Source organism: Bemisia tabaci, chromosome 8, assembly GCF_918797505.1.
Source record: "Bemisia tabaci chromosome 8, PGI_BMITA_v3".
Taxonomy (NCBI): Eukaryota; Metazoa; Arthropoda; class Insecta; order Hemiptera; family Aleyrodidae; genus Bemisia; species Bemisia tabaci.
The window spans coordinates 10,379,465-10,406,302 of NC_092800.1; the positions used below are offsets into that span (position 1 = coordinate 10,379,465).

General features: G+C 35.8%; 3 protein-coding genes across 4 annotated transcripts; 1 reads left to right on the forward strand and 2 right to left on the reverse strand.

The window, feature by feature from the left end:
* Positions 1-99: 99 nt before the first annotated feature.
* Positions 100-26,773, forward strand: LOC109034404 (transmembrane protein 120 homolog). 2 transcript variants are annotated; one of them, XM_019047531.2, is made up of 9 exons: positions 100-754; positions 4,010-4,128; positions 5,227-5,397; positions 7,925-8,017; positions 17,861-18,078; positions 19,117-19,340; positions 20,183-20,281; positions 20,872-20,916; positions 23,952-26,773. In XM_019047531.2, exons 1-9 carry the CDS (start codon positions 668-670, stop codon positions 24,003-24,005), a joined length of 1,110 nt encoding a protein of 369 aa, XP_018903076.1. In that variant the 5' UTR covers positions 100-667; the 3' UTR covers positions 24,006-26,773. The 2 variants fall into 2 exon arrangements, with proteins under 2 accessions (XP_018903076.1, XP_018903084.1); XM_019047539.2 differs by lacking the exon at positions 20,872-20,916 and having other exon boundaries at positions 102-754.
* Positions 9,170-12,021, reverse strand: LOC140225295 (ankyrin repeat and SOCS box protein 3-like). The gene has a single exon (XM_072303681.1). It carries the CDS (start codon positions 12,019-12,021, stop codon positions 11,470-11,472), a length of 552 nt encoding a protein of 183 aa, XP_072159782.1. The 3' UTR covers positions 9,170-11,469.
* Positions 12,136-15,585, reverse strand: LOC109034381 (uncharacterized). The gene is given in 2 exon segments (XM_019047500.2): positions 12,136-14,559; positions 14,561-15,585. Coding segments are annotated over 2 exon segments (3,183 nt in total). The 5' UTR covers positions 15,320-15,585.
* Positions 26,774-26,838: the final 65 nt, after the last annotated feature.

Consider the following 26,838-nt stretch of genomic DNA (forward strand, 5'->3'; position numbering starts at 1 on the left):
CGCCTCCTTCTCTCAGAGGGAGCTGATTGAAGGACGATGACTAGTTACGTAGTTTGTTCGCATTTGCTCTCGAGTTGGCAACGCTGCATGAAAATGTAAATTTGAATTGAGTAGGTTATGTTTTATGTTTATGAATGACTTCGTCGCAGAAGTAAATTCAGACCGAAGATTAACTCAGGAAAATTGAAGTGAGCGTGCTGATCGTCTAGTTACACAAGTGAAAGTATTAATGACGTGTTAAAACCGTCGAGTGTCTCAATGTTTGTTTAATTTTTCGGATTTTATGACGAAAGTCTGTGTACGTACGTGTTTACATCAGAGGTCGAGTTCGCGATTGGTGTGATATCATTTCTTTTACATCCACTTCTCGTCTCTCCAAGATTATCCAATATTTACTGTCTTAACCTTCACAAGCCTAACTTGAATTTTTTTGTGCTCGCTCGTTTGAAATGTGTGTACAATGGCCAAGCCTTGAGTTTTTGCAACTACATGTTGCTGTTGTCATTTAAAGAAAGTGACAGTGAATTGATATGCAATCAGAATTTCCTTATTTTTACCTAGGGAACTGATCAGCTCCTCAGAAATGCATGTATTTTGTGCTCTTTCCAGCTACTTCTGCAGTTAGTATGTTCTAATCCTTTCCGAGTGTTGTTGATGACAGACCTCAATGGCTACCACAACAATTGAATATAGCAACGTTGACGAGTGCGTCAAAGATTGGGAGGATCTCAACACAGAATACAAATCTTTTGAGGTATGTTGGCATGTATAGTTCTCACAATGCTTGAATAAAAATTCTTGAATAAGTCTTTGAACTGTTACACTCTGTTTTGAGTACGAGTTGAGACTACCCTGGACCTCTTGCTTACATTTTCTCGGCTGTATAAGTCTGCAGTTTCTAGACAATACAAGGAAAAACTTCTTTTCCATTCTACTTCAAAGAACTCTGCGTAAAATATCCCTAAATTGTCAATTTGATTTTAGTAGAGTTAAGCCTGCAAGCTGCTGATGGCGATCATCAAATGGAACTTGCGTCATCAGCACCCTAGAACCACATTATCGACTGAATCTATACTGAATTTATTTCCAATTTTCCTGATATAAGAGTTTTTCAACATTGTTTGGACTAGCACAAATAATGTTGCAGATTGTCTCGTCATCACTGAGATAATTCTCAGTGATTGGTGTTCAGTCAATGGTGATCAGAGCATGCACATTGTGTGTTGAGACAAATGTCAAAGTATTGTTTATGTCACCAGTCATCAATGGTACCATCTGACTGCATGTATTAACTCGCTGAGTGGTGCAAGTTCAGAGCTAATCAGAGATTGACATTTGTCTCAACATACGATGCGCGAGCTCTAGTGCTGTTCCTCTATTCAAGAACCCACTGATTGAATTACATAGATAGGGAAAGTACGTATGGACAACTTTATAATCATGAAAATTCATTGAGTCATTGACGAATCCATGCATGAAGTCCTGGCCCAGGAAAGCAGCTAATCCATGATTGTAAATTACTTATTGCTGCGGCTTATCTTGGAATTTATCGTTTTAATCAAAATCAAAATGAAGTCGCAGAATCTACTTTTGATAGAATTTACACCACCACCTAGGTATTTTTAGTGATATTAAAGAAGGATGTCCTCCATCCTCAACTTAAAATGTAAACATGCTGGTCATCTTCTAAGTTTTTGATAATCCTGAATGAGGAGGTTGACAACCAGATTACAAATATTTCATACCAGTTTCAGTTGTCCCTTGATCAAAAAGTTTATTGTCTGTCATTATGATAAATGAGCAACGGAGATGGATTTCTGGAGAAGGTCGGCAGGAATTTCTAGGAGAGATCGGGTCCGTAATGATAGAGTGCATCAGATAATGGAAGTCGAAAATGACATCGTATTCGACATCATGACCAAGCAACTTGTCTGGTACGGTCATGTCAATAGGATGACGGAAGAGAGGCTGCCAAAAAAGATGCTTGATTGGGTTCCTCCTGAGAGGAGACGTAGGGGACGCCCAGTGAGAGGTTGGTGACAGGGGGTGTTAAATGAGATGAGGGAGTGTCATCTCCCTGATGACCTGTGGGAAGACCAAGTTTTGTGGCGATTAGGTGTCGCAAAGCGCCAAAGAGCGCTTTAAAAGCGACTCTTATATATATATAATATGATTAGTTAGTAATCTATCATCAAATTAACTGAAGAAAAACTTTTTCAGCCTTTAAAATATTCTCCATCAGAATTGACCTATTATATTAAGTACGTTTATCCTCAAATCTAGGTGAAGTACATTCTATGGGGCATTTTCGGTTATCTCTGTAAGCAGGTACATTATGTACTTCTCCACAAAATACTCTCTTATATTTAGATAAATTCAATCTTTTCGTCCTGTAATTACATTTATAAAAGATTCCTAATACTACCATGAGTCTGTGCATTCTGGTAAGTGCCAAATGATTTCATACGCTGCTCTCTCTATATTAATGACCTCGGAGGGGTTTTAGCACCTCTCAAGGTCATTTTTATTGACCCGGATTATGATCCTAAATTGATTTATTCTTCCATGAGTCATGTCTGTGTCTAGCCTGTGCATGATTACTGCTAGGAACATCTTCACAAGTTGAATTTGCCTCTAATTCATATCTTGGTTACGATGAGCTATTACCTCTCCATCAACTGGCATCATCACATACTTGCGCAGCATCCTCTGTCTTCAGCTGATTCCTGATTTTTCCTCTGAATTCACTCTTCTTGAAATTGGTTGTTCATTTAACACTTCCCCAATTATCAATGTAACTTTTTTGATGCAACAACAATATTAACTGAGAATTTGCTACTCAAGTCCTCCCCTCCTCCCCTCCTCCCATCTTTATCCATCCCTTCTATTGAGGTAAATAATTCAATGAAAATGTTGGTCAGTTTGTCAGAGCTCAGTCTTCTTGGGAATTGCAAATAACCACAGACTTTCTATCTTTTTTTCTTTAATTTTTTTGACAAGAGTGGGAGGCCCAAGTAAGTACCACAGTGCAACGAAAGCATTGACATTAAATTGCAATTTGATTTCATTAAAATTGTAATTTTTTTACCATTGAATTGCAATATTTTTACATCATTTAGTCGATTTATGCAGATTTTAAACAATCAACAGAATGAGCTCCATGTGTCAGAAAGATAGGCAATATGCAATGCAATGAAAAATTGCAAATTATTTAAATTTTATTGCAATAAGTTTCAGTAAATGGGGTCCCTTCAAATAGGATTTAGGCAACATACGCGACACTTAGTGGAATCGCAATATTTTTACAATGTAATTGCTACTTATTATCTGTGCTACTTGGGGGGGGGGGGGCGTGGAGGGTGACACCAAATTTTACAACATCATTCAAACATTTGTGTTTGCTTGATTTTCGATCCCCGTCCCGTCGTGCAAAACTTTCTTTTTCCGTCTCAACAGCGGGCCGATTATTGAAATTTAAAGCAGCCCGATAAGACATCGAATTGCGATATATTGCATGGTTGAGATAGGGCTGTGTCTTGTCGTGTCGGGTTGACATAATTTCAATAATCGAACCGCAGGTACTGTTTGTTTAACAGATATCAGTTATTTTGTTTTTAAACAGGAATTATAAAAAAATTACAATTCTAGCAATCAGTGAAATTTTAAAATATTCAAAAGAATTGAAAATTCAGTTTTTCGGCAGCCTAATATTAAAATAATTCACTTATCTTCGATTCCCAAAAATTCAGTGCATTCTTAAGTATATGTTATTATACTTACAATACAATCTGGTTTTTGAAACAAAAGAAGTGCCTGATGGAATGTTTTGTAAAATAATAATTTGTCTGGCGAAGATTGTTAGCTGCACCGAATCCTTCCCGATAAAGTAGAATATTTTTCAGATTCTCTGCAAAACCCTTTGATTAAAGCACTTAGTGATATCTTTTCATTTACTCTTCTATGTTAAACTACATGAGCATTTATTTTATTTCTTCTGCCTCTTTTACAGACTCTCAACAAGGACTATGTAGCTAAATTAGAGGAAGTCGGAGAGTTGCAAGAAAAATGTGTGAAGCAATTACAGCATCATCAGTACCGCCTAAATACAATAGTGCGTTCATTAAAAAAGTGAGTATGAAACTTTAGGGGTTTTGCAGGATCCAATTCTTTAATTCAGTTAGTTTTTAGAGTCATAAAATTTGTTTATAATTTTCAAAATTTGTGGCTGGTTGTGGGTCATGAAATGAAAAACAGCATCTCATACTGATCAATGCCCAACCGTAGTGGCAATTTTGCCCTAGTAGAACTGCTCAATTTCGACTTAAAAAGGATGCAAAAAGGTATTTAAAAACTTACGGGAAAAAACAAGCTAGAATCAAAGTTTTGTTCAGTTCTAATAATTTTATTGTTTTTATTGAAGCAAATCTCCAAGTTAAATGTTATTTGTTGATTGCGAAAGTTTAAGTTTGCAAATTTCAGAATCCTCGATTGTGTTCCATTTTTTTTAAAGAATACAAATCTATAAGTTTATCCTTTAACTTTCCTTTGAATACCTACTTTTCAACGAGTGAGAAGATTTCAAGAAAATCTATTGGAAATAAATAAAACATCTTTGCAGGTTTGTGATGTTGCAATACTCCTATTACTCCTCATACTCCTCATTTTATGAACTTAAGGTATCCATATCTAACATACAAAACTAGAAATTTACTTAAATGTAAGTTAAATTTACTGAAATAAAGTGGTAGAAACTGTGGAAGTGGATTGTGACATTTTTACTAGAAAAATAAACCTAATAGGGTTTTAATCACCAGTTCTTCCTGATTCGCCAGATGAGTTGTGTTTCACAATTTTAAAAAACTCAATACACTAATTGTCCCTTATCGACCATGAAATTCCCAAACCTTGTATTTTGTTCGTGGCGTTTTGAAGTCTCCACTCCAATTTTATTTTTTTTTTTTTAAAGGAGAAAAAGTGGAGAAATTTTTACAGAATTTTCTTCGCTCAGAGAGAAAAAAAAATCACAGCAGTTTTTAGGGATTGCTGTTAAGTAGTTTTCTATTCTAAAAATAAAGTATTACAGAAAGTCTGCAATATTGCAAACCGATACATGTGGTTTGGGAGTCGATATTCCTCTTAACTCTCATTTCCTCTCAAGTTACACAAATTATGCACCCTAGGCATTGGGTATCAAGATTTACTAAAAAAATGTTCCTTTGTTTGCAGATTAGAGAAGACTGCTGAAAATAAAGAAGCCATAGATAAATTATGGAAGAACATATCTAGGCAGAAGAAACAGTTAGCAGAAGCAGAGCATAGTTTACCAAAGAAGAATGGATTCTACTTGAAAATAATACTAGGAAATGTGAATGTTTCTATTCTTAATAAGAATGATAAGTAAGTGTTAAAAAAGAATCTTCACTCGTTTAAAAAGAAGACTGCAAACTTCTTGTAGAGAGAGAGAGAGAGAGTTCTTTTGGTAGACTTTGATGAAGCTTCTTTATGCTCCTCTCCTCATTATCCAAGAGAAAAGTATTGTTTGGCACCTATTGATTTGAATTTCTGTATGGAAGACGTTTGCCTTTTATAGTTAGCAAAAATCAGGCCATGCACTGTTCTGACTCAGCGCGGTCACTGCAAGCAGTTTATGGTCTGCGCTTTTAGAGCATATGTGCTGAATAAAAGGAAGAAGTGACATTAACAGAAATCTTTTTTTTTTAATTTTTGTAATTACACATATTGAATTACAACTTATATTACTAGACCTTACGAGTCTTTACAAATTTTCCTTTAAGCCTAATATAATAAAATAGAAACAAACACCGCTCTGACCGCTTTATGGATTAAATTAATGAGAATGATAATGAAGGATGAACAAATGAGATAGAAGTAAAATCCAGTAAAAAGCGGGAGAAAAACTAACTAATATTAACTATAATTATTCCTAGAACTAAATTCTAGAGAATTTTCCTACTAACTATGCTTTCGCCCTGTCAGTCGACTAAGACTGGTAGGGGCCAGAGGCACGAGCCTAACACCGACGGAAATGAGCCGTGCTCAACTCATGTGGTTTGCGTCTTTTTAACCTCCGGGTCTCGGAGCCCCAATCCAAAAGCGCTATTGCTTCGGGATTGGGGTGACCGCCCAGTCTTTCTTCATAGCTATTGTACATACGTGAGATGTACATGTCCATTTCTTCGATCCCGAGCTCATCTCTAATATCGATGTTACGCTCGTACCACCTGGCCCCTGCCATTTGTCTGAGTATTTTATTTTGAATTGTCTCAATAATTTTGAGATTAGAACTGGCGGCACACGCCCAAATCTGGCAGCCGTATACCCAGATTGGCCTTAACATGAGACATGGCCCGAGACAATAACTTTCTGACTCTAAAATTTTCCATGGGGCCTACAAAAAAAGAAGCTCCTATAATATTTAAAACCAAACACGAATTTTTTCTCTTGTTCTTTTTACGGTGGTATTGTACGTTTACTATTTGTCAAAAGATTTTATGTTACATTTTGTTTTCAAAACTATTTTTAAAAACTATTTCTTTTAAAATGAGCACTGAGTTACAGGAGAAAGGATGCTGATTGCTGAGTACTTTGGCACCATGTTTTAGAGATTGAGATTTTGACGCATCTTGGGGGGGGGGGGGAAATCTCTGATCTTCTCTATTCTAAGTATAAAATAAAACCAGTTCTCTTCGCCTAAGCCCAAAAAGAACAATAGTAAATAATTTAGGAAAACAGAATTTTGCCTACAGAGGCTAATTTTTCAAAAGTGGGTTTTTTCTTGAGATGGGTTAAAAAATTGAACTTAAAGTTTATGACAGTAAACACTGTTTAGCATGCCAAAGAACAAGTTGCTAGTGGCCTATTTAATGTGTGTGCCAATAGAGGATGCAAAGTTGAATGCCTATTGGACAATTTTACACTCTGAGCTGTGACCACGCACAATAAAAACTTGGGGCAGTTTGTACCTCAATGTTTTCTACCAGGGGGGACTCTATCCAGAACATTCTCAGATTGAAAAAATTATTATTTAGGTTGTAACAAATTAACTGGTACTAAATGAATGCAGAAAAATATTATCCTTACCATCCCAACTTCAGCTGTCTGAGGTATGAATCCATTTGTGATAATCATTGAACTGTGATGGCATGAATTGAATTGAGTCCTGCTAAAACGGCTAATGTCTATTTTACCGGCTTTCAGTTTTTTTATGTTAATAATTCTTTTCAAGGGTTGTTACAATGATGAATGTGGTGCAAAGACTCGTTTTGGGAGTTATGATAACCGTAAAATGAGCATTAACCCCACTTTCTTGTTGCATCAAAAAAACTCAAGACTGGAAAAATGAACTTTAGCAGTTTCCGCAGGACCTCTCAAAACACCTCTCAATCTCTCCTGAAATACCATGTTATTACAGTTTCCTTATGAATGCATACCTGCAACCTAAAGGACCACCTAGGCACCTCTTAAAATGTATTTTCTTATTACTGAGGTTAGACACTGCTACAAAGACTACAAAATGATACATGTAAAATGAGGGAGCTTTTCGGCACAAGCTGTAACGTGATATTTTTTTTTTTTTTTTTTCTTAATAAAAAAATTTAATTACGAAAGTATACACCTAAAATACTCTCATTGGGATGCCAAAAATCAAATGCTAAGAATTTTTTTTTAATATTTATATATTTTTTTTGCCCTATGTGAGTTAAATGCCTTTTGACTATAAGGTTCTGAAATAATTTTTGAAGTTAATCTGTTGTGTACTTATTTCAAGCCTCAATAAACTGTAATAATTTTGTAAACTTTAATAATTAACTGTGTTTTTCGAAGGAAATACACTATTTTTTTTAAATCTGGTGTGTTGTTCCAACTGTCATTATCCATTTTTTTTTTTTTTTTTTTTTTGCAGGTTCCGGTATAAAGACGAGTATGAAAAATTCAAGCTCATTCTCAGTGTTATTGGATTCATTCTATCAGTTGTGAATATTTGCATAAATTTTAGGTAAGAGCTCTCGGCTATTTTCATGTTAGAATATTCAATCTCTATCTGTTGAGTACCCCAAGTCACTGGCATTCTTTCTGCTAAATCTTAGGGGAGTATAAATGAATTGGAGGAGGCAAAATTTTCTGTAGAAAACCACAGCTATAAAATACCCTCGCCCAAAATTGGCTCAGAATTGGCCAAACTCAACCTAAATTAAATTGAGTACGAAGGTTCTCCTAGACAACACCCCTGTTTTCATGATGATAGGATATTCATCCTTCTTTTCTTCTGAGAAAGGCAACTATTTTGCTCTTGGAAAGCTGTCTTGTTAAACTAATATTCATCAGATTGTTCTTTTAAAGAAATGCTGGTGTAAAAAAAGGTGTAAAAGGAAATTTTATATTGAGGTCTGAAACCAGTTTTTTCACCCAAACCTCATAGTTACTGTCAATACCTCCTCATATTTTCCCCATACATTTTAGATTTTTCATTTTAACTCTTTAGTCTCACTCAATCCAGTCTATTTTTCAACTTTCAGTTTTATCCTTCAACAATCTTCAGTAATGTCCCATAAATTTAATGACTAGACTTGCAGCTGATACCTACATAGATTATAGCCAACCAATCACGCGTAGCCTTGTTGTCTCACCACCCGTGATGTCAGCAAGACTATATAAGCGTGGGTTGCCTAAAAATCGAGGTCTTTTTCCAACTTGTAGACCCTAGACCTGTACTCCTTTACGGTCTTTTTCTCCCGAGGTCTTGTCCCTTATTCAGATCTCTGATACATCGTGCATTCTCCATACACTGTGCAACTTATAAACTTGTGTGACAACTAATTTCGATCTTTTGTAAAATCTGTGGTATCTAAGTTCATTTCAAATACAAACAGACATTCCGCGTCAAAATTGTGTTTCTCTTAATTTCATTCACTGTATCGTAGTCAGTTGGATCTACAGATCTAAAAATCCAACTGGTGCCGAACATTTTTATTAAGAACAATTAATTACCGAAACTCACATCATATTCGTCACATGGTGCCTCAACCATATTCGTTACAGTTACACATGGTTATTTGAGATCCAAACCCCTGATTTGATGACGTTGAAACTCAATGTTGCAAATCCCTGATGGACTTTTCAAGATCCATCTCACAAGGTGACTCTAAAAAAATTTGATGTTGCTAATGATAATCAAATTGCATTAATCTGACGTCTGAATCTAGGTTTATGGTTAATGAGACAGAACTGGACAAAACCTCGGAAAGATCTATATAATCCTACTCAATTTGCTCTTTCTTTGTGCCCACCCAGATTGTGATTAAATCAGTTAACAGAGGCTAGTTTTTCTTTTTGATGGGTGACTGTAACTCATAACTAATAGAGTTCTGGACCTCAAAGTAAAATCTGCCTATTGTTAACGACTAACTTGGTACGTCTGTTTCTTTTGGCTGAGGAGATGAGTTGATGGCACTAGTCTTTTCAAGCAATTAGGTAGCTCAAAATTTTTAGCTCGAACGGGAGAAGATAATTTCTCCAATGGGGGAGCCGGTTTTTTTCCTATCCTGAAGTAATTGGAAACTTGAAAGCAAGTGGATACATAAAAAATGTACCAGAACAACAGTTGAAGGGAATTTCATTTTCTTGTGTACAATACATATGTTGGCATCATCAATAACATCAAATAGTAGAAATTTTTTTCCTCATTATTTTGCCAGCAGCAGCAAAGCGGCAGGAGCCAAAAAAAATCTTAAAGATGTTTGAGGGAAATTTTGACGCTTTTAAGTTTGACTGTCACAAATAATTGACATCAGCTGAAAGTTGTGCAAAAAACAATTCCTGGCAATTTGTTGATCAGATGATTTTCTCTGTGAATGTTCAAAAAGTTCTTGCAAGTGTCTCTTCCTCATAGTTTAACGTGGAAATGGTATTATGATCTATAATATCTGAATAGGAAAGTAAAATAGCTTACTAATCACCAAATTTTCTATGTAATCTTACATTTTTGCTGTGTCCTCTCCAATAATTGTACAGTTTGAAACTTTTTTTTTGAAAATAGCATTTTAAAAAAATTCACCGAGGAACAGAAAAATTAACTAAACAGCAAATACAGTGTAAAAAAAATGTATTGATAAACGGAACCATTTCATTAAATTTAACATTTCCTTAATACCTACAAAAATAAAAAATCATGATTTCACATCTCTGTAAAAAAAAGTTTGTACTCCACAATTCGTACAAATTTGTCCAAGATATTATACTATTGTGTTCCTCCATCTAATTGAACAAAAGTTTTACATTTATGGCTTGATTTGCTGCAAAGTTGAGAAATCAGCATTAGATAATTACATTGGAAAATTAACTTTATGCTTTTCATTTTTTGAAATTTTGTCTCAAGAAACATAGAATGAGTCAAAATTAATGTAAAGAAGCCAAATATCTAGAAAAAAGAAACAAAATTTGATTGTTTGAAAGAACTTAAAGCTAACTTATAAAATACTAGTTGTAAAATACACTTCACTCTCCTGTGTTTAATAGTTAGCGTTAAAACTGGAACAAATAAACTTCGGTGCATTTTCTACAAAACTTTTCATATTTGAACAATATGATTTTCTATGTCTGGGATCATTTGAAGAGAAAAATAGTACGTATGTTGGTAGATAATAATGCTCTATTAAATTCCAAGAATCAAAAAAGAAGAATTTTTGTACTCATTCTAACTAATTTCAAGTTTTAAATTTTGACTTTACATCCTCCTTAGTTACATTCTTTTCTCACAGTTTAGACTTTTTCTTTCTCGACCAGCCCCTTCTGCTTTTAACTTGCTAGTCTAGTAGTCAAACAAATCCAACCTCTCTAAACTTAAACTAGAAAAAGAAATCTCATCAAACTTTGATTTCAAAGGTTTACAAGCATAAATCAAAATTCTTAGATCAGTATTATTTAAGTACTCCAACACTTTTTCAATAGTATCAAAGGGTATGTCTGCATATTGATAGAACACTATTGAACACCACTTTAAACCTTGCTGCATCAAGTCTCTCCGATGAACTGCTTTTTTAATTCTGGCATCGACCATATCCCCGTAAATGGGGTATTTTCTTTTGAGTATAGGAGTTTGAAGATATTTAACGGCCTCTATATTTTTTGTGAATGAAACTAATTCGTTTGAATTTTTTGTCAGAATTTGATAATATGTTATATTGGTATTACGGATGTAGTTGGTTCCCATTTCGACCACTTCAGCTTTGCACTGGTTCAGAAAATCATCGACAAGTCTCATTTTCTGGGCTGCTGAAGTTGCTAATATCTCTTCTACCTCATGTAGATTTGCTGCCTTCAGTTTGATGGCATGCCAAATGATACTTTTAACTGCATAGACTAATGACGCGCTACATATAACGACGTTCAAGTTCTAACTCACCAGACACAGACTGAATTGATGCACCAAAGTCCAAAAGCACTTTAATTTCATTCCCTTTTCTCTCGGCAATAATCCATAGCTGTAGTGAGTGGCGTTTCCCCCGATTTATCTGCAGCATTGACGTCAGCTCCTGCTTCAAGCAAAGTTTGCATGTTGTCAAGCCTTTTAGCAAGAACAGCATTGAACAGAGGAGTTCTCCCTCTTTCATCCCTTGCATCAACATTTGCTCCTGATTCCAACAATAATTTGATTATTTCACCATTCTGCCCCGTCATAACTGCATTATGAAGTGCTGTTTCTCCAGATTCATCTTGCATAGTGTCAAGTCTTTGATCAAGAACAGCTTTGAACAGAGGAGTTGTCCCTTTTACGTCCCTTGCATCAACATTTGCTCCTGATTCCAACAATAATTTGATTATTTCACCATTCTGACTCTTCATAACTGCATAATGAAGTGCTGTTTTTCCAGCTTCATCTTGCAATTCTATGGCTGCATTGTGCTTCAGGAGAATGTCAAAAATTAGAACAGATTCCAGCTGAGCGCTAATCATTAGAGGAGTCATGCCTTCTGAATTTTGAGCATTGACATTTGACGCCATGCTGGAGCAAGAGTATCACTATTTCACTTTGATTGTTCCTCACTGCATGATGAATGGCGGCACTCTCCTCCGTGCTGATATTCACAACTGTCTTAAGAAGCTCCTTAACAACGTTTAAATGGTCTTTACTAACTGCAATCGACAGAGGTGTGTCTCCTCTGTGTTCTTGGTATCTGTCTTAGCACCATGCTTAAGAAGGAGTCTCACTACTTTAATATGCCCGTTAGAGGAAGCTTTAAAAAGAGGTGAATTTCCTTTTGTATCAATAATATCAATAGCAGCGCCAAATTTGAGTAGAATCTTCACAGTTTTTAGGTGGCCGTTTTTTGCAGCAATAGACAAGGGCGTTTCGCCGCATTCAGTCCTTACATTGATTGCTGCTCCGGTTTCCAGCAATTTTTTAACGATTCGAACGTACCCTTGTTCTGAAGCTCTGTAAAGAGGTGTTCTTCCTCTTGAATCAGCAATATCCACTGTTGCATTGAATTTTATCAGAACCTGAAGCACTGATAAGTATCCTTTCTGCGCACAAATGGAAAGTGGTGTCTCATCAACGAACTTGCTATCAGGAGTAGCGCCATGCTGCAATAATAACTGAGCAACTTTAAAGCGGCCTTTTTTACATGCTTCAAAAATAGGAGAGCTCTCATTGGCAGATAGTGCGTTGATGTTTGCCCCGAATTCAATTAAAGTTTTAACTATCTCCAATAAGCCTTTTCTTGCTGCAATTGAAAGGGGTGAGGGTGTTCTTGAGAGATAGTAGGTTTTATGGTTTTCGGAACCTGATGGAGAATTTACTGCAGCACCATTTTTCAGTAAGAAGTGAATAATATCCTTTCGGTTGTGCTCTGCGGCTCTATGCAAGGCAGTATATCCCTGAAAATTGCAATAATTTATATCTGCCCCCGATCGCATTAGCATTTCAGTGATACTTAAATTTCCGTTTGCTGCACTAATAAGAAGGGCTTGATTGTATTTTGTTTTAAATCCATGCCGTCTCAAAATGGTTTTCAAAATTGAGCCAACCATTCTTTCAGAATTCATTTCTACAGCACGATCTAGTAACAGTACCAGATCTTCCTCAGGAATGTTTTCATGTGAATTTAAAATAGGTTCAAACATGTGTAGCTTATGTTTATTGATATACTTTAAAACTTCCGACCCAAATCCATAAGTGTGGGTGTATTTGAATCCTTTTTCAAGTAAAAGTTTTATCACATCATCAGGAGCATCGGATTTCATCGCATCAGCAAAGATAGTTTCATGTTTTCCACCTTTCTGAGCATCTGCACCAGATTTCAACAAAATTTCAACTGTGTTCCAATGACTTTTATATACTGACAAAGACAGAGGCGTACTCCCCACTGATACTATATCTACATCAGCTCCATATTCTAGCAAAAGCTCTACTATTTTGCTGTGACCTGCAAAAGCTGCCTCATGAAGAGCTGTCACTCCGTTTCTGTCAGCAGCATTAACTTCTGCTCCTATTTTGAGTAAAAATTTCACTGTCTCAAGACGACCCACTCGAGACGAGATCGAAAGTGGCGTTACTTCCAAGCCATGAGAGATATCATCGGGGAATGAAATGATATTACTAAAGGAATAATTCATCATTTGAGGCTCAGAAAGATAATTGTAAAGATGAGCATATCGTGAATATGAAATAACAAGATAAAAGTAATAATCACATTCACTTTGAAAATCAATTGAAGGAATTACATCATGAAAAGAAGGCAATAAAGTTTTCATTTGTGCATCGGAAGCTCTCTGTTCAATGCCAACTCCTTCCTCTACTAGTAATCTAACAAACCAAACATCTAAGTTTGCAGCTGCAAAAATTATCATCAGATCATCACGGAGATTTTCAGCCCCTGACGCCACGAGTATTTTGGCAATTGTCAATTCTGAGAAAACAATTGCATAAAATAATGGAGTTCTTCCATCCTGATTCTTGACATCTGGGTCTGCTCCAAAGTCCAGAAGTAGTTGAACCATATCCTTGTTTCTTCTTTCTACTGCAATGTGCAAGAGGCTCGGAAATATGTTGAAGTAAGTTTCATCCTCGTGATATGTTACATTGATGTGAGCACCATGCTGCAACAGTGATTTGGTTACATTGTATAAATCATGACAAACAGTTTTGTACAAAAGATCAGTATCATTCTTCAGTTTTTCAGTATCTAGAACAAAACCGCTTTGCTCTAGTGCTGCGATGACATTTGTAGTACCTTTCGCCCTTAAAAGCTTGATGGCAGAAAGATATGCTGTTTTATTATTTTCACAGTTTACATTTGGATGATTTTCCAAAATACTCATGATAACGTCAGGACACTTTGACAAAACTGCATGTTGTAGAGCAGTGTAACCCTCAATATCTAGAGTGTCAACTTCAATACCATTTTTCAAAAACATTTTTATCATCTTTAGATGATGATTTCGAACAGCAATTTTAAACGGTGTGCCTGAATCTCCTGTCTTTACTTCAACTCGCATTTTTCCTCCTTGGGAACTGCATTCACATTCATCATCATAGAATCCTTCCATACAATGAAGAGCCGTTGATTTCAAGAGGACCTACTGCATGCATATCAGCTCCCTCTTGAATTAAATGTTCAGCGATTTCCAGAAAGCCTCGCATAGTGGCAAGATGAAGTGCTGTTGATCCATCACTTGTTGTTGCATCAATATCAGCACCATATTTCAAAAGCAGTTTTACAATCTCCATATTTTCATGATCTACAGCTTTATGCAAAATTGTTCCACCGTCTGAATATCTAGAATTAGCATCAGCCCCATAAGTCAAGAGATGTTTGATAATCCGCACTTGTTCTCGCTCTACTGCAATGTGAATGCTTGTTAGAGGACCATTTACTTCCTCGTCAACTTTTATGCCCTCATCCAGAAGCAACTTAACAACTTCATCAGCGCCTTGATCCAATGCTCGTTCCATAAATTGCAACAACGTGACGTTATTTTCTTCCTCTGCACAAATTTCATCAATTATCAATTTTGCTGCTCCTCTCTGCTTGTGCAAAACTGCATGATGAACACTGTCGAAACCTAGTTCCAGAGTCATATAGTTGATCAGCGCCTTCAGATCTTTTAGTCTTTCGTCCTCTATTGCTGCAAATATTAATTGTTTGGGTGGCGTTGTCAAGTCGTGCTGAAGCTGCTCACAAGTGCCCATGTAATAGCCGTCTTCACTGTCACTTTCGCCATAAGAATCGTTGTAATCATTATAATCATCATCGTCATAATATAATTCACCATGTAGATGCTGATCGTCGTAAAACATGTTTTAGCAAACCCAGAATTTCGTCTATGTATCATAAAATTTTCACTCCTCAATATTCGAGAATAATTACTCAAAATAAAAAGATGAATTCAATTGGTAATCAGCAAGTGCAACAAAATTGCATTTCGAAGCACCCACACGTAGGGGACAGTTCAAAAAATGTCATGATATTTGACTCAAGTCTCTAGATATAACACAATGAGTATTAAATGATTCCTTGCTTTATCACTGCGACTGTCACATGACGACCTTTCCAGTTCCACTATCAGACTGAATCAGTGAATCAGACTGGAGGAGGGGATGGTTAGGTTGGTGCATTCCATTGTGCTTCGCCGGCGCTAAGTAAGCACGTGACGTACTCAGCTGGCTTTCTACTCCTCCTGCTTATCTCAGCACAGTTTTAGATTTCACTTCTCTAATATCAGTCATGAGTCAAATCACTTATAAGCAGGGCTGGATCAACGATTTTGTCGCTGTGGACACGCGAAAATTTGCCGTCCCGGGGGGTTGGCCGGGGGGGGGGGGTGGCAGCGCCCCCCCCCCCCCGAAAAATTTGGAAAATCTGACCGCTGTAAGATGCAATTTTAGCCCATTTTTTACTTAAAAATGTCCAAAAATGAGGCTGTAATTTTTTAGCTTTTAATCCAAGTTTTACCATGGGTTTATTGTTTAATCAAGAACTTAATTTCAGATGATTTTAAATAATAAACTCATTTGTGTCAAATTACGTCTCCTATTTGTCCGATTTCTTGATCCCCCCCCCCCCCTCCACCCTAGGCGAGTGACGTAATGTTATGGACGGCCTCTTCTCTCTAATTAAGTTATTTTTTCCGGTCAAATTTTCAGGGGCGGCATTTTTTTTTTTTTTTGGTTTCTCGATTTCTGCCGCCCTCGAAAATTTGCCGCTGTGGGCACAGGTCCACTTTGCCCCTACGGTTAATCCAGCCCTGCCTGTAAGTATGTACGCGACAGATGAAATTGTGAAACGCTAGGCTGATTGTGAGTACTATTGGCCCGTGCGAGTTTTTTTGTGGTTTTCTGCCTGCCCTCCCCCCCTCCCATTTCTCCATGTATGCATTTACATTGCAAACCCAAAGCCCCTTGGGTGGGTCGAAAAAATACTTTCTTTCGTTTTGACCGTATGATAGCAACAAACCGGCGTCGAGTATGGTAAAACTCACGAGTAGTCTCATCCTTTGGCATCACCCTTAACATCGACTCCCGGGCATTTTCAGGGATGAAAATCAAAGCATCCATGTCATGACAAATTCAAATATCAATCCGCATGGAACTTGACAAGTTTTGGTTCTTCGGGCGAGAAAAATTTTCGGTTTCGAAAATTTCAACTGTTTTAACTTGCGGAGAAAAAATTAAATTCCCTACGACGACTTTCGGCCCTGAAAACAGCCTTTTTGTCGTCCAAGGGGAAGAATTTTGAATAAATACAAATTTCGAAAATGTTGCACCTTATGCCTCATGCCAAAGGCAAATTACGGTGCCAAGCCTAATAATGTCATCGTTTTTGCCGTACATATCCTAAGGCTTATAACGCCACATGACGGATAAAAATCGCGCGAAACCTCCGCGATGTTGCCGTTACGGGCGCATTACCGCGCCACTTGGGAAACGGGGACAGGACAACCGGACCTAAATGGCAACACTGCGGTATTTTCGCGAGATTTTAACACGCTATTTTTGACTACTCGCTTTTTGATACCTATGTACCTACGCCAATGCCGATGAAATTTTCAGTCTTGGTATAATCTTGTCACTTTTATGAGAGCTAGAGTGTCAAATTTTCGAGATTCGTACATATTCAAAATTTCTTTCCCGGGGTGGCCAAAGGGGTTGTTCTAAACTCATTCCTTTCTTTGCACGTCAAAACGGTCGAAATTGTCGTCTGTAGGGCATTAACCTGTTAGGCTCTTTGCAGATTGGTGTTGACATTTTAAAAAAAAATTTCAAGTCATCATAAAAACTCGTCAAGTTGCAATACTTCGTAGCAACGTAGTAAATGTTTAAGTGGTAAAGAACTTTAAAAGCATGAACTGGACCTGGAGCGCCTTTTAATTCTGGTGATACACTACACTTTACCAGTCCCTTAGTTAAGTTGCCTATTTGAACCAAATTCAACTAACAGACAGTAAGTTGGAAATGTAGCCAACGTGTGTTCCATTTCAGAAACCTGTAAACCTCAATTCAGAAGGAAAATGCTCATCCAAGCACAATTTTCCCTCAAAGAGATACGCTGTTTGGTGCAACACTAGTTACGACCATTCAGGAAAGCAATTGCGGATGCTTCAGATGCTGAATGGTTGCAACTAGTGTTGCACCAAACAGCGTATCTCTCCGAGGGAAAATCATGCTTGGATGAGCTTTTTCCGTCGGTAGATTTTCAGTTTTCTGAAATATAGTGTACTTTGGCTACATTTCCAACTCACTGTCCATACGACTCGTGTGTCTTTTGCAATATCTATCAATAATTTATATTCTATCGTTTTAGATTGATTTTCTTGTCATGTTTTCATATTTATTTTACAGGCCATTAGAATTGGCATTTATGTTTCTTTTGGTGTGGTATTACTGCACGCTAACCATTCGAGAAAGCATTTTGAAAGTCAATGGCTCACGGATCAAAGGCTGGTGGAGAGCCCACCATTTCATATCGACAGCTGTCTCTGCAATTTTGCTGATATGGCCTAATTCCAAAGCGTGGTATGCATTCCGACCGCAATTCATGATGTTCAATGTGTACATCAGTAAGTATTCTTCCCCTTTTTCTGATATCCTAAGAGTTCTTGTAACTCCAACTCTAAATAATTTCTAGTTTAAAAAAAGGTTTGAAAAACCCTTCATTGTAACAGCAAAAGTGCATGTGCAGAATGTTGGCTTTTTAATGTTGCAGTTTTTGTTAAACCTTGTTTTGTGTGTTATGCGAAACTAAAAATGCTTCAAGGGAGAAATAGCACTTCATTTTTCTCAATGTAATAGTTAATTTTTGGGTAAAAAACAAAGACTCTGTGGATTCTTTTTCACTGAATATTCTCCTCCTCAGGTTTTATTCATTTGAAGTCTTGTGTAAAATAAGATCAGTGTTCACATGGTGTAGGGTTTTGACTCGAAAAGCTTACTTTTAATAAAAATCCATCATAAAAAATTCATTTTGGTCATTAATTTGTCAAACTTTAATTTCAATCAGTCTTTCGTCTAAGTTCACAAAAACTTGGTTTTCATATGCAGGTACCGTTTTAAGAAAGGTCAAACGAGGGGCTTGGAGAATAAGGTGCATAAGTGCAGTTTTTGAAGTATCAAGAAATACCTGTTTAACGTTTCAAAATCGAAATTGTACGGAGCTTAATGGCAGAAAGAAAATTCAGACTCACTTTTTGTCATGTAAAAATTGGATTTTAGCAGTGAATTTTTCTCAGAATATATTCATTTAGTCGAAATCATTAGTTGCTCAATTTTTTTTTCAAAAATTGCACCTATGATTTGTGTCCTCCCAGCCTCTCAAATGAGCTTTCTAAGGTTCAGGGCTCTCATGAAAGCAGGAGGTAAAAAATATGTTGACGGTTTTGATGAAAACCATTCAATTGGTTTAAATCGCATCAAAAGTTAAAAATTGTACCAAATGACTCATGGGAAATTCAAGATCATGCTTCTTACCTGGAAATTAAGTTTTTGAGGTCGATTTTTCCCCTCATTATTTTTTCAGCTTGTAAGACATCAAAAATCTGTCATTATTAAATTTTTTACTTGCCTTTTATTGGTGCTGAACATTCATTTTTTGTCTGTAGGCTTCGTCCAGTACCTGCAATTTGTCTATCAACAAGGTCAGTTGTACCGGCTGAAAGCACTCGGAGAGAGACATAACATGGACATAACGATCGAGGGCTTCCACTCATGGATGTGGCGCGGACTGTCGTTCTTGTTACCATTCCTTTACGCAGGATATGCTTTTATGTTCTATAATGCATATACCCTGTACACGCTCTCATTTCATCCTGATGCAACTTGGCAGGTAAGATTCGTAAAAAAACCCTGTAACGTCAGAGGGGGGGGGGGGGTGGTTAGTGGCCTATGATATATTTTTATAAAATTTTAGACCCAAAAGCCAAAAAACCTCCGCAAATAGGATGTAAAAGTGCTCCTAGTGCAGTTGCTAGAGCTGAGATGTTAATGTTTGAACTTGCGATATTTTCTGTGCAGCAGAGGTACAACAATTACTCCACTTTCCGCTGCCTTGCCTCTTTGTAGTACACTTGAGCTAGCTAAGATTTCCTTGTGTCTACAACCATTTATTGCTTTTTTCAACCAGGTAAACAGAGGTGAGGAGGGAGAAGGCTGCGTCAGAAAACACGGCAGAGAAGAATTGACTTAAACAAGTTTTGGTGCTGTTCCAAATCTGAAATTAAAAATGATTTGGTAACAAACCAAGGCGTTTTAACTAAAAACTAATATTTATTTGATATTTCAAACTTAATTAATTATTTGTTACAACGCTCTGTTTTCTCACCCAATCATTTTTAAATAATGGCGTCTTTCAATCACAATCATCTAAATCTGAAATTGCATCTAGTTGCCAGAATACAATTGACCACGAAGACAGGGAATGGTTTCGTGTGTGAAACAATCCAAGCCATAAGGACCTGATAAAAATCTGCACACATATCAAACTGTCCAAAGGAAGAACTTGTAATTTTTTGCCAAGCTGTGGCATGTTAGTATGTAGTGAGCATGTTTAATTGAAATGTAAATAAGATTGCTCTTTTATTATCTTATTTGATGTAGTCTTTTGCATTCATGTCTTTAGTCTCCTTTTGTTGAATAAGCCTTCAAGTTTTCTCTTTTCATTTTTTCCAGGTGCCTGTTTTATCGTTTTGTTTTTTCATTCTATTCCTGGGTAACACTGTCACTACATCTATGGTTATTCCTCAAAAATTCAGTGAACGCTTTGCTGATGTAAGTATTTCCTCAATAGTATCTCCAATATGTTTTGGCTACCAATTCTACCCACTTCTCTCACACTGTCCACTTGCCAAACTGTCAAATCCGATCTAAATGAGAGGAGACTATTCAAATTTTATCAAAAAATATAGTATGAAGGAGTGTGAATATTAAAAAGCAAGATTCAGAAGGAAGTATTAGTTTTAACCATGGCAAACAGAAAGATGCAGAAAGATAGTGAACATCTGTATCCAATTTGTTCAACCAGATCTAACATTTGATGCGAAACATACAGACAATTCACATATCAATGTAGGTTGCAAGCATGAAAAATGGGGTTGAAAACATGAGGTTGAGCCTGTAAGTTCAGTGGTCTCGGCCTATTTTGAATACATTTCTATATAAATGCTTATTTTTTGAAAATGGAGTATATTATCCTCTCTTTTTGAGAAATATTCTGTAAAAGTTTCAAGGAACTGTAAAGAACGAAACGTCAGGTTCTCCAGTTTCCAGATGAAATAAAAATATGCAACTAAAATAAGATAACTGTGATGAAATTGTCAACTTTCTGTGTCTGATTGTTTATCATTTATTGTTCTGTGTAGCTTACTAAACTTACAAAACAGGAACAGGAGCGTCTTAAAAGATGGGTAGGCCATCATGATTTCTTCTTTGCACTTCAAATTGCTGCACTGATAAATCACAAACCTACATGTTTGCATTTATGACAACTAAATTTCTAAGAAAATATGATAAAATTAAGAAATACCTAATTCTGAATTGCTCTAATGCGAAATCTCGTTTTTCGTGAAACGTTCTTTCTCTAAGGTGGTTTGAATTGACATTAATCGCCTTACTCATAATCAGTGTTTTAATTTCACCCCAAAATTCTAGAAACTCGTCATCCAGTAAGCCCAGTTTTCGAGAGCCATGAAGATTTTTCAAAATGGAGTGTGAACTTTTGTTTAGAGCGAGATTGTAATAGAAGCATGGCTTTGTCAACACGAGCGCGGTTTGCGGAACAGTGGGTGAACTTTTTCCTTGAACTTATTATGATTCATCTATAACTTACTCTTCCCAACCCTAGATTGTTGACATGATCTGCCCAAAAGTTCCGTGAACTGTGCTTGTTTGGATTAGGCCTTATGCATATATAAACTTTTGGGATCCCAAACCTGATTTTCATGCGCATTTTATACCCAATATCCTATGAAGTTAAAACACTGCTTTGAAGTTCCATCTTTAGGCTATCTATCCTAATGATCTTAACATGTATGAATGAAAGACCAATGCATTCTATGCCTGCTCACCTACATTACTTTCCTCTTTCATGGTTCCCGGAAGAAAATCTCTCAAAAATATTTCTCAGTTCGTATTTTCCAAAATTAGAAGTGACCCTGAATGTGTAAATGAGAATCAAAATACACTGACCAAGTCTACCAACAATCATTAACTGAGATTACATATTGCTGGCTAAAGTGCGAAATAATGTATCTCCATTTGCGACATCGCAGATTTCCTGTTGTACTTCATTTTTTCTTTAAAAAACTAGTTAACGCAATTTCTTGATTTCTCAATGTAAACAGAATCTATTCATTACTTTAAACTTCAAACTATAAAGTTAACTTGTTCCTCATTGAAGAAATAGAAGAGGAGCAGAAATTTTGAAGCGTTGCATTGGAGGTATATGGTTTTGTACTGTGGCCATTGATATTTTAAAGACTTTGTTTCAACCGAACAAAGATGACTCTACCACAAAAGTGTAATCTTTTAACTTTTTCCATTTCTGTAACCGAATGGCTCTCAAATTAAAATACCTTCAATAACACGCCATGTCTAAAGTATGCTTGATAGGCAACATGTCTGCTTTTTTCAGCGAAACCGATTTTTTTATTTCTTTCATTCCTCTTGGAATTAAGGTAGAAATATTATGTCACTTCAGTTATTGTGGATTCGGAGAAATAACGTTTTCTGTCATTGGAGTAACTCCATGAAATGCCCCTACGAGAGTCTAAACTTTCTGAATGTATACAAACATACTCTGAATTTTTAGGCGCCAACAAATTTGTTTGCATGGCTCTGCATGGAAGAAGTTCCGGGAAAAAAATTCCAAGGCAAAATCGCTTTTTCATGCTTTGATTGACTGAATGATGAATAAGATTCCTTATTCAATTTATGTATCAACAACAAGAAAATTTTAAAGTAGACAGGAGCGGACTGACACTAAAAAATGATTTTGACTACTGTCCCATGAGTGCTCAGATTATTTCATTTTGAATTTTTTTAACCTATTCAAAATAAAGTATGACATATCAGGACTTTTCCCGGTGTCCCTGCCTGCCTGTCCACCTCAAAAAATAGATATTGTTTTTTGAGGGGTTAGTTTGAAGTGTCGCTTAAAAGGCTAAAGTGGCTGCAGATAAAATAACAATAGTGTACTTGGTCCAGACAGCGTATCCTTGCCTTAAATTAACATATAAAACCTCTTGGAAAGCACAGGAGATAACATCATCTTCTGCTTTTGTAAGCATTATTGTCTTCTCCGTATTATCTTTCATACATCATTAATGCAAATGTGTAATGAGTATTTTATCCTTTTTCAAAAATCATGAAGCCATCAAAAAAATTTGAAACCTTGACCCTTTTTGTCCTCTCCTTTTCTAATCTTAAACTTGGACCATGTTGTTCGAGCTCTCCCATAACTTTACACGCACCACCAAATGTGTGATCGTCTAGGGTGAGGGAACTTCAATGCATGAAAGCAACTTTTTTCACAAGAAAAATTTTTGTGAATTCGACAAAAAATTTGAATTTTCGAATCGCATGGTTTATACCACACATTCGTTCCAATTGAGGGCGTAAAATTTTACTTTATTCAGCAATTTTGAGCCCTGAAAATGAGAGTGGTAGACCAATTTTACGGAGAATGTTCCTCAAAACTTGGTATGAATTAAAGCTTTGTGCAGCTTGTTTTTTCTCCAAAATTTCACGAGTAAAACAAATCGCGTAACGAGAATTTAGAAATCAACTCTTAAACAAGACAAAGTGTTCACAATTAACATTGATCAAATGGCAAAAATACAAATAATGTTAATTATGTCATCAGTATAACATAACTTCGTTGACCTTTCGTCAAAAATACTTGTTAATATCTCGTTCAGGAGTTGCTTTCCAACTTTTCTTTGTGTGAATTATTTTCTATGTAGGATTTCAAAGAAAAAACATGCTACATTTTTTTCAAGTTAAGACCTTGTTTAGTGGTCCATTCTTCTCCAAAATACGTTTTTTTTTTAAACTGCTGATTCCAAGTTATGGAAACCCTTGTCTGGTTTGACATTTTTTTACCCTTTTTTCTTCATGGACACCAATTTACATAAGTTTATCATTTTCACTTGCTAGCGTAATTATCATAACTGATATTTGCGCAAGAATATGAATAAACCTATCTGAAGTACGGTTTAATAAATTGTCCTCAAAATACTGTTTTGCGCGGGGATATCAATGAATAGAGAATAGAATGTTTAGAGTTTTCTGCTTCTAAGACGCCCTCTCCTGGAGGCAGTCATTTGTAGTAAATAAGGTTTGAATTGGTCCAAAAAGTTCTAAAAAATTATAAGCAGGAAACAAGAAATTTTTTTACTTGCTTTTCCATCCATTTTTAATTATACTTTGATTGATTTTTCAGGTCGATGATGAAAACGCTAACCAAGCAAGAGGCGAACCGAAAAAAACCGAATGAATCTCTGCTAAAAAAATGTTGTAGTTTTTGTTTTTTCTATTTTCTGGGTGAGTCTAGTTTCTACATGGTAAAGTTAGTTTTAATGGAGCTATAAAATTCATTTTGTATTTTAATTTAATTTTTTTTTTTAATTTTGAAAATTGTTCGTCTGTTGGTTCGACCAATTATTCATTGCCTGTACTTAAATTCTTTCCCTACATTAAAAAATCGGTGAACTGTTTTTCTCACTAAAAAGAGAAAAGAATGCGGTGAATTTTAGTTAATTTAAAGCTTAGTCATTTTGAGTCAAACGTAAGGGTGTACCGAGGGAGATTAATCAAAAGAACAATGGTGTTCAATGAGGACCTGGAAATTTTGTGCTTTCACCGTGTGGCTTAGCGGCAAAAAATAATTCCACAACTACATATCAATTACCTGAATCGTAAATGAAAATTTCATTTTTTCTTTTTTTCTTTTTTTTTCTTATTTTTTTTTTTTTTGGTTGATGATTTGATCTAATTGATACAGTGTTCCTATACAGAAAAAATTAGAACCAGTTGCTTCCGTACTAATAAGCGAGTAGATATATATGTCAGGTATCTGTTATTATAGAAGAGACTTGAATAGAAAAGAAATTTGCCTGAATTTTTATTTTTAGTATTTCAGGTTAGTTAAAACCAGAATTAAAGCCTTCAACTTTTCAGAACTGTCGCACTCTGTTTCAGCACTAATTTTGTCGAATGCCAAAAATCTTAGTTTGCTATGGAATAGCACCTCTAGTTTTCTAGTCCAGTTTACTGCTCCGTGTAACACCCCAAAACATTGCAGTTTTAGTTTATAACTATTACTGAAATTGGGTAGTCCCCAATTTATTGGTGCGCAAAATTTAAAAAATGACAAAATAATAACGGAACACCAAATTTTCAGGTCCAATTTACAATTTGTTAGTGTTTGTTAGAATAGTCTTCTGGTTATCATCTCAACATTTCAGGAAATTTAGAAGTTTCCTATTCAGTCTGGTAGCTACCAGCACACATTTCAAATGCACATTACTCAGTTTTAGAGGCTGGAAATTTCTAAATGTCTCAAATTTAACGGCATATATAGTGTTAGTAATTTTCAGAGTTTTATTGATGTTAACCCAAATATTAATTTGAATCCTTTAAGTTGTAAGAAATGCATTTGCTAGCAGTAGTTAATACTGAATTTCTTGAAGTTAGGTGTAATTGTTAACTAAAAACATTCAACAGCTGGTGCTACAGTAAAATAGTAAGAATTAATTGTATAGTTTCCATGAAAAGGCAGTTTACAAGTGCGCTTGCCGCATCAAAGATCCAACCATGCTGGATCACCAAATGTATTTTAATCTTCACAAGCTGCTGAAAATAATTTTGATCCTGAATCCTTGGAAAACTTAGGCATTTTGTCGGTGGAACTGCGAGAATGCATATCTCAGTTGCAGTGTTTCAAAATCTCCCTTCCTATTTTATTTTTTAAAAGGAGACTAAACCTTCATTGTGGCTTGAAATTTTCCCTGAATATTCTTCATTCAATGAAGAAAAATCGCCTAAATTCTCAAGAAATGACGCTTAGTAGTTTTCAATGTAAAAAATGAAGTATAGCAGGAAGTCTGCAAAACAGTAAACCGAGGTATGCATTTCTACAGTTTCACTGTCGACTTCAACAGGCTTTTCAATAAGCTCCTGTAAAAAAAAACTCCACGAAGTATTAGAGCTTTGAAAAGTTGAATTTTCCCTCAGTTTGAAAAAGTCATTTTTACAATAGAAATGGTATTACCAGTACCTAGGAACTCCAGTTAAGTATTTATTTTTCGAATGTTTTACAAGTTAAGTACCTATCATTGCACTGAAATTAAGTGCTCTGCATTTCAATCGCGCTTGAAGCTCATTTGAAGAAGAGTGACACGGTTACATTTTCAGGACGAGCTCCGTGGTCTGTTCTAAGTGAAAAAACTTCTGTTGGAACTACTCATTCATTTCTCCTCATATTTTTAGTATCTGGACTTGTTGAATCCATCTATTCAGGAAATATTGGCCAAATTTTCCCGGTGGAGACAAAATGTTGATAAGCTTAAAATACTCTAAATTTCCTGTTGTAGAACTCTTGTAAAAAGTCCCTAGTGTGTTTTGGGCTTCCGATATAAAAAAATTGAAACCAGGTAAAACAGGTGTATTAACTTTTTTAGATGAATGCAAACAAACTTCTCATGATTACTTGTAACTCTCAAGATAATTTCCATTGCATGTATCCATAAAAATTTGACTGTTTTATGTATTTTGAAGTTGCTTTTAATTTATAGGTCCCATTTATTTCAATTTTCTAAGCTGCAATATTTTTTATTCCTATACCGGTGTTACCAATTCCTCAATGATTTCAATCGTAATGCATTTAATGTATTTCATATGTCTGTATCTGTTTCTAAGAGACATTACAATAACTTCCTATTTATTTTGAGGTCTTCTAACCATACATGCCAGTAATTTTTTACAATAAAAAACGTCATCTACGTTTGCAACATATTGCATCTTTTATCTTTCAGAAGCACGTCTAATCAAAAGCTGTAAGAACCGATTGTAAAAAGTATAATAAAAGTAACACAGAACAAGATTAACTGTTAACTGTGATGAAATTCATGAACATATTATTGTTTCCCTCTCTATCTTAGAGCTCTCTCTAAAGAAAAAAAAATTTACTTGATCTGAAAAATCTGTGTAAATAATAGATTTATCATAACTGTTCTTACGGCTAAAATAAAATTTTAAAATTCATCTGCTAGTCTTTAATGTTTATCTCTCTTCCTATTCCTGCATTATAAATTTGAAGAACTTGCATA

Excerpts from the sequence above, each read along its gene's own strand:
- LOC109034404 (XM_019047531.2), top strand. The coding sequence starts at position 668 with ATGGCTACCACAACAATTGAATATAGCAACGTTGACGAGTGCGTCAAA. Across the intron at positions 8,018-17,860 it reads AATATTTGCATAAATTTTAG|GCCATTAGAATTGGCATTTA; the intron begins GTAAGAGCTCTC and ends TTTATTTTACAG. Across the intron at positions 19,341-20,182 it reads ATCCTGATGCAACTTGGCAG|GTGCCTGTTTTATCGTTTTG; the intron begins GTAAGATTCGTA and ends CATTTTTTCCAG.
- LOC140225295 (XM_072303681.1), bottom strand. The coding sequence starts at position 12,021 with ATGGCGTCAAATGTCAATGCTCAAAATTCAGAAGGCATGACTCCTCTA.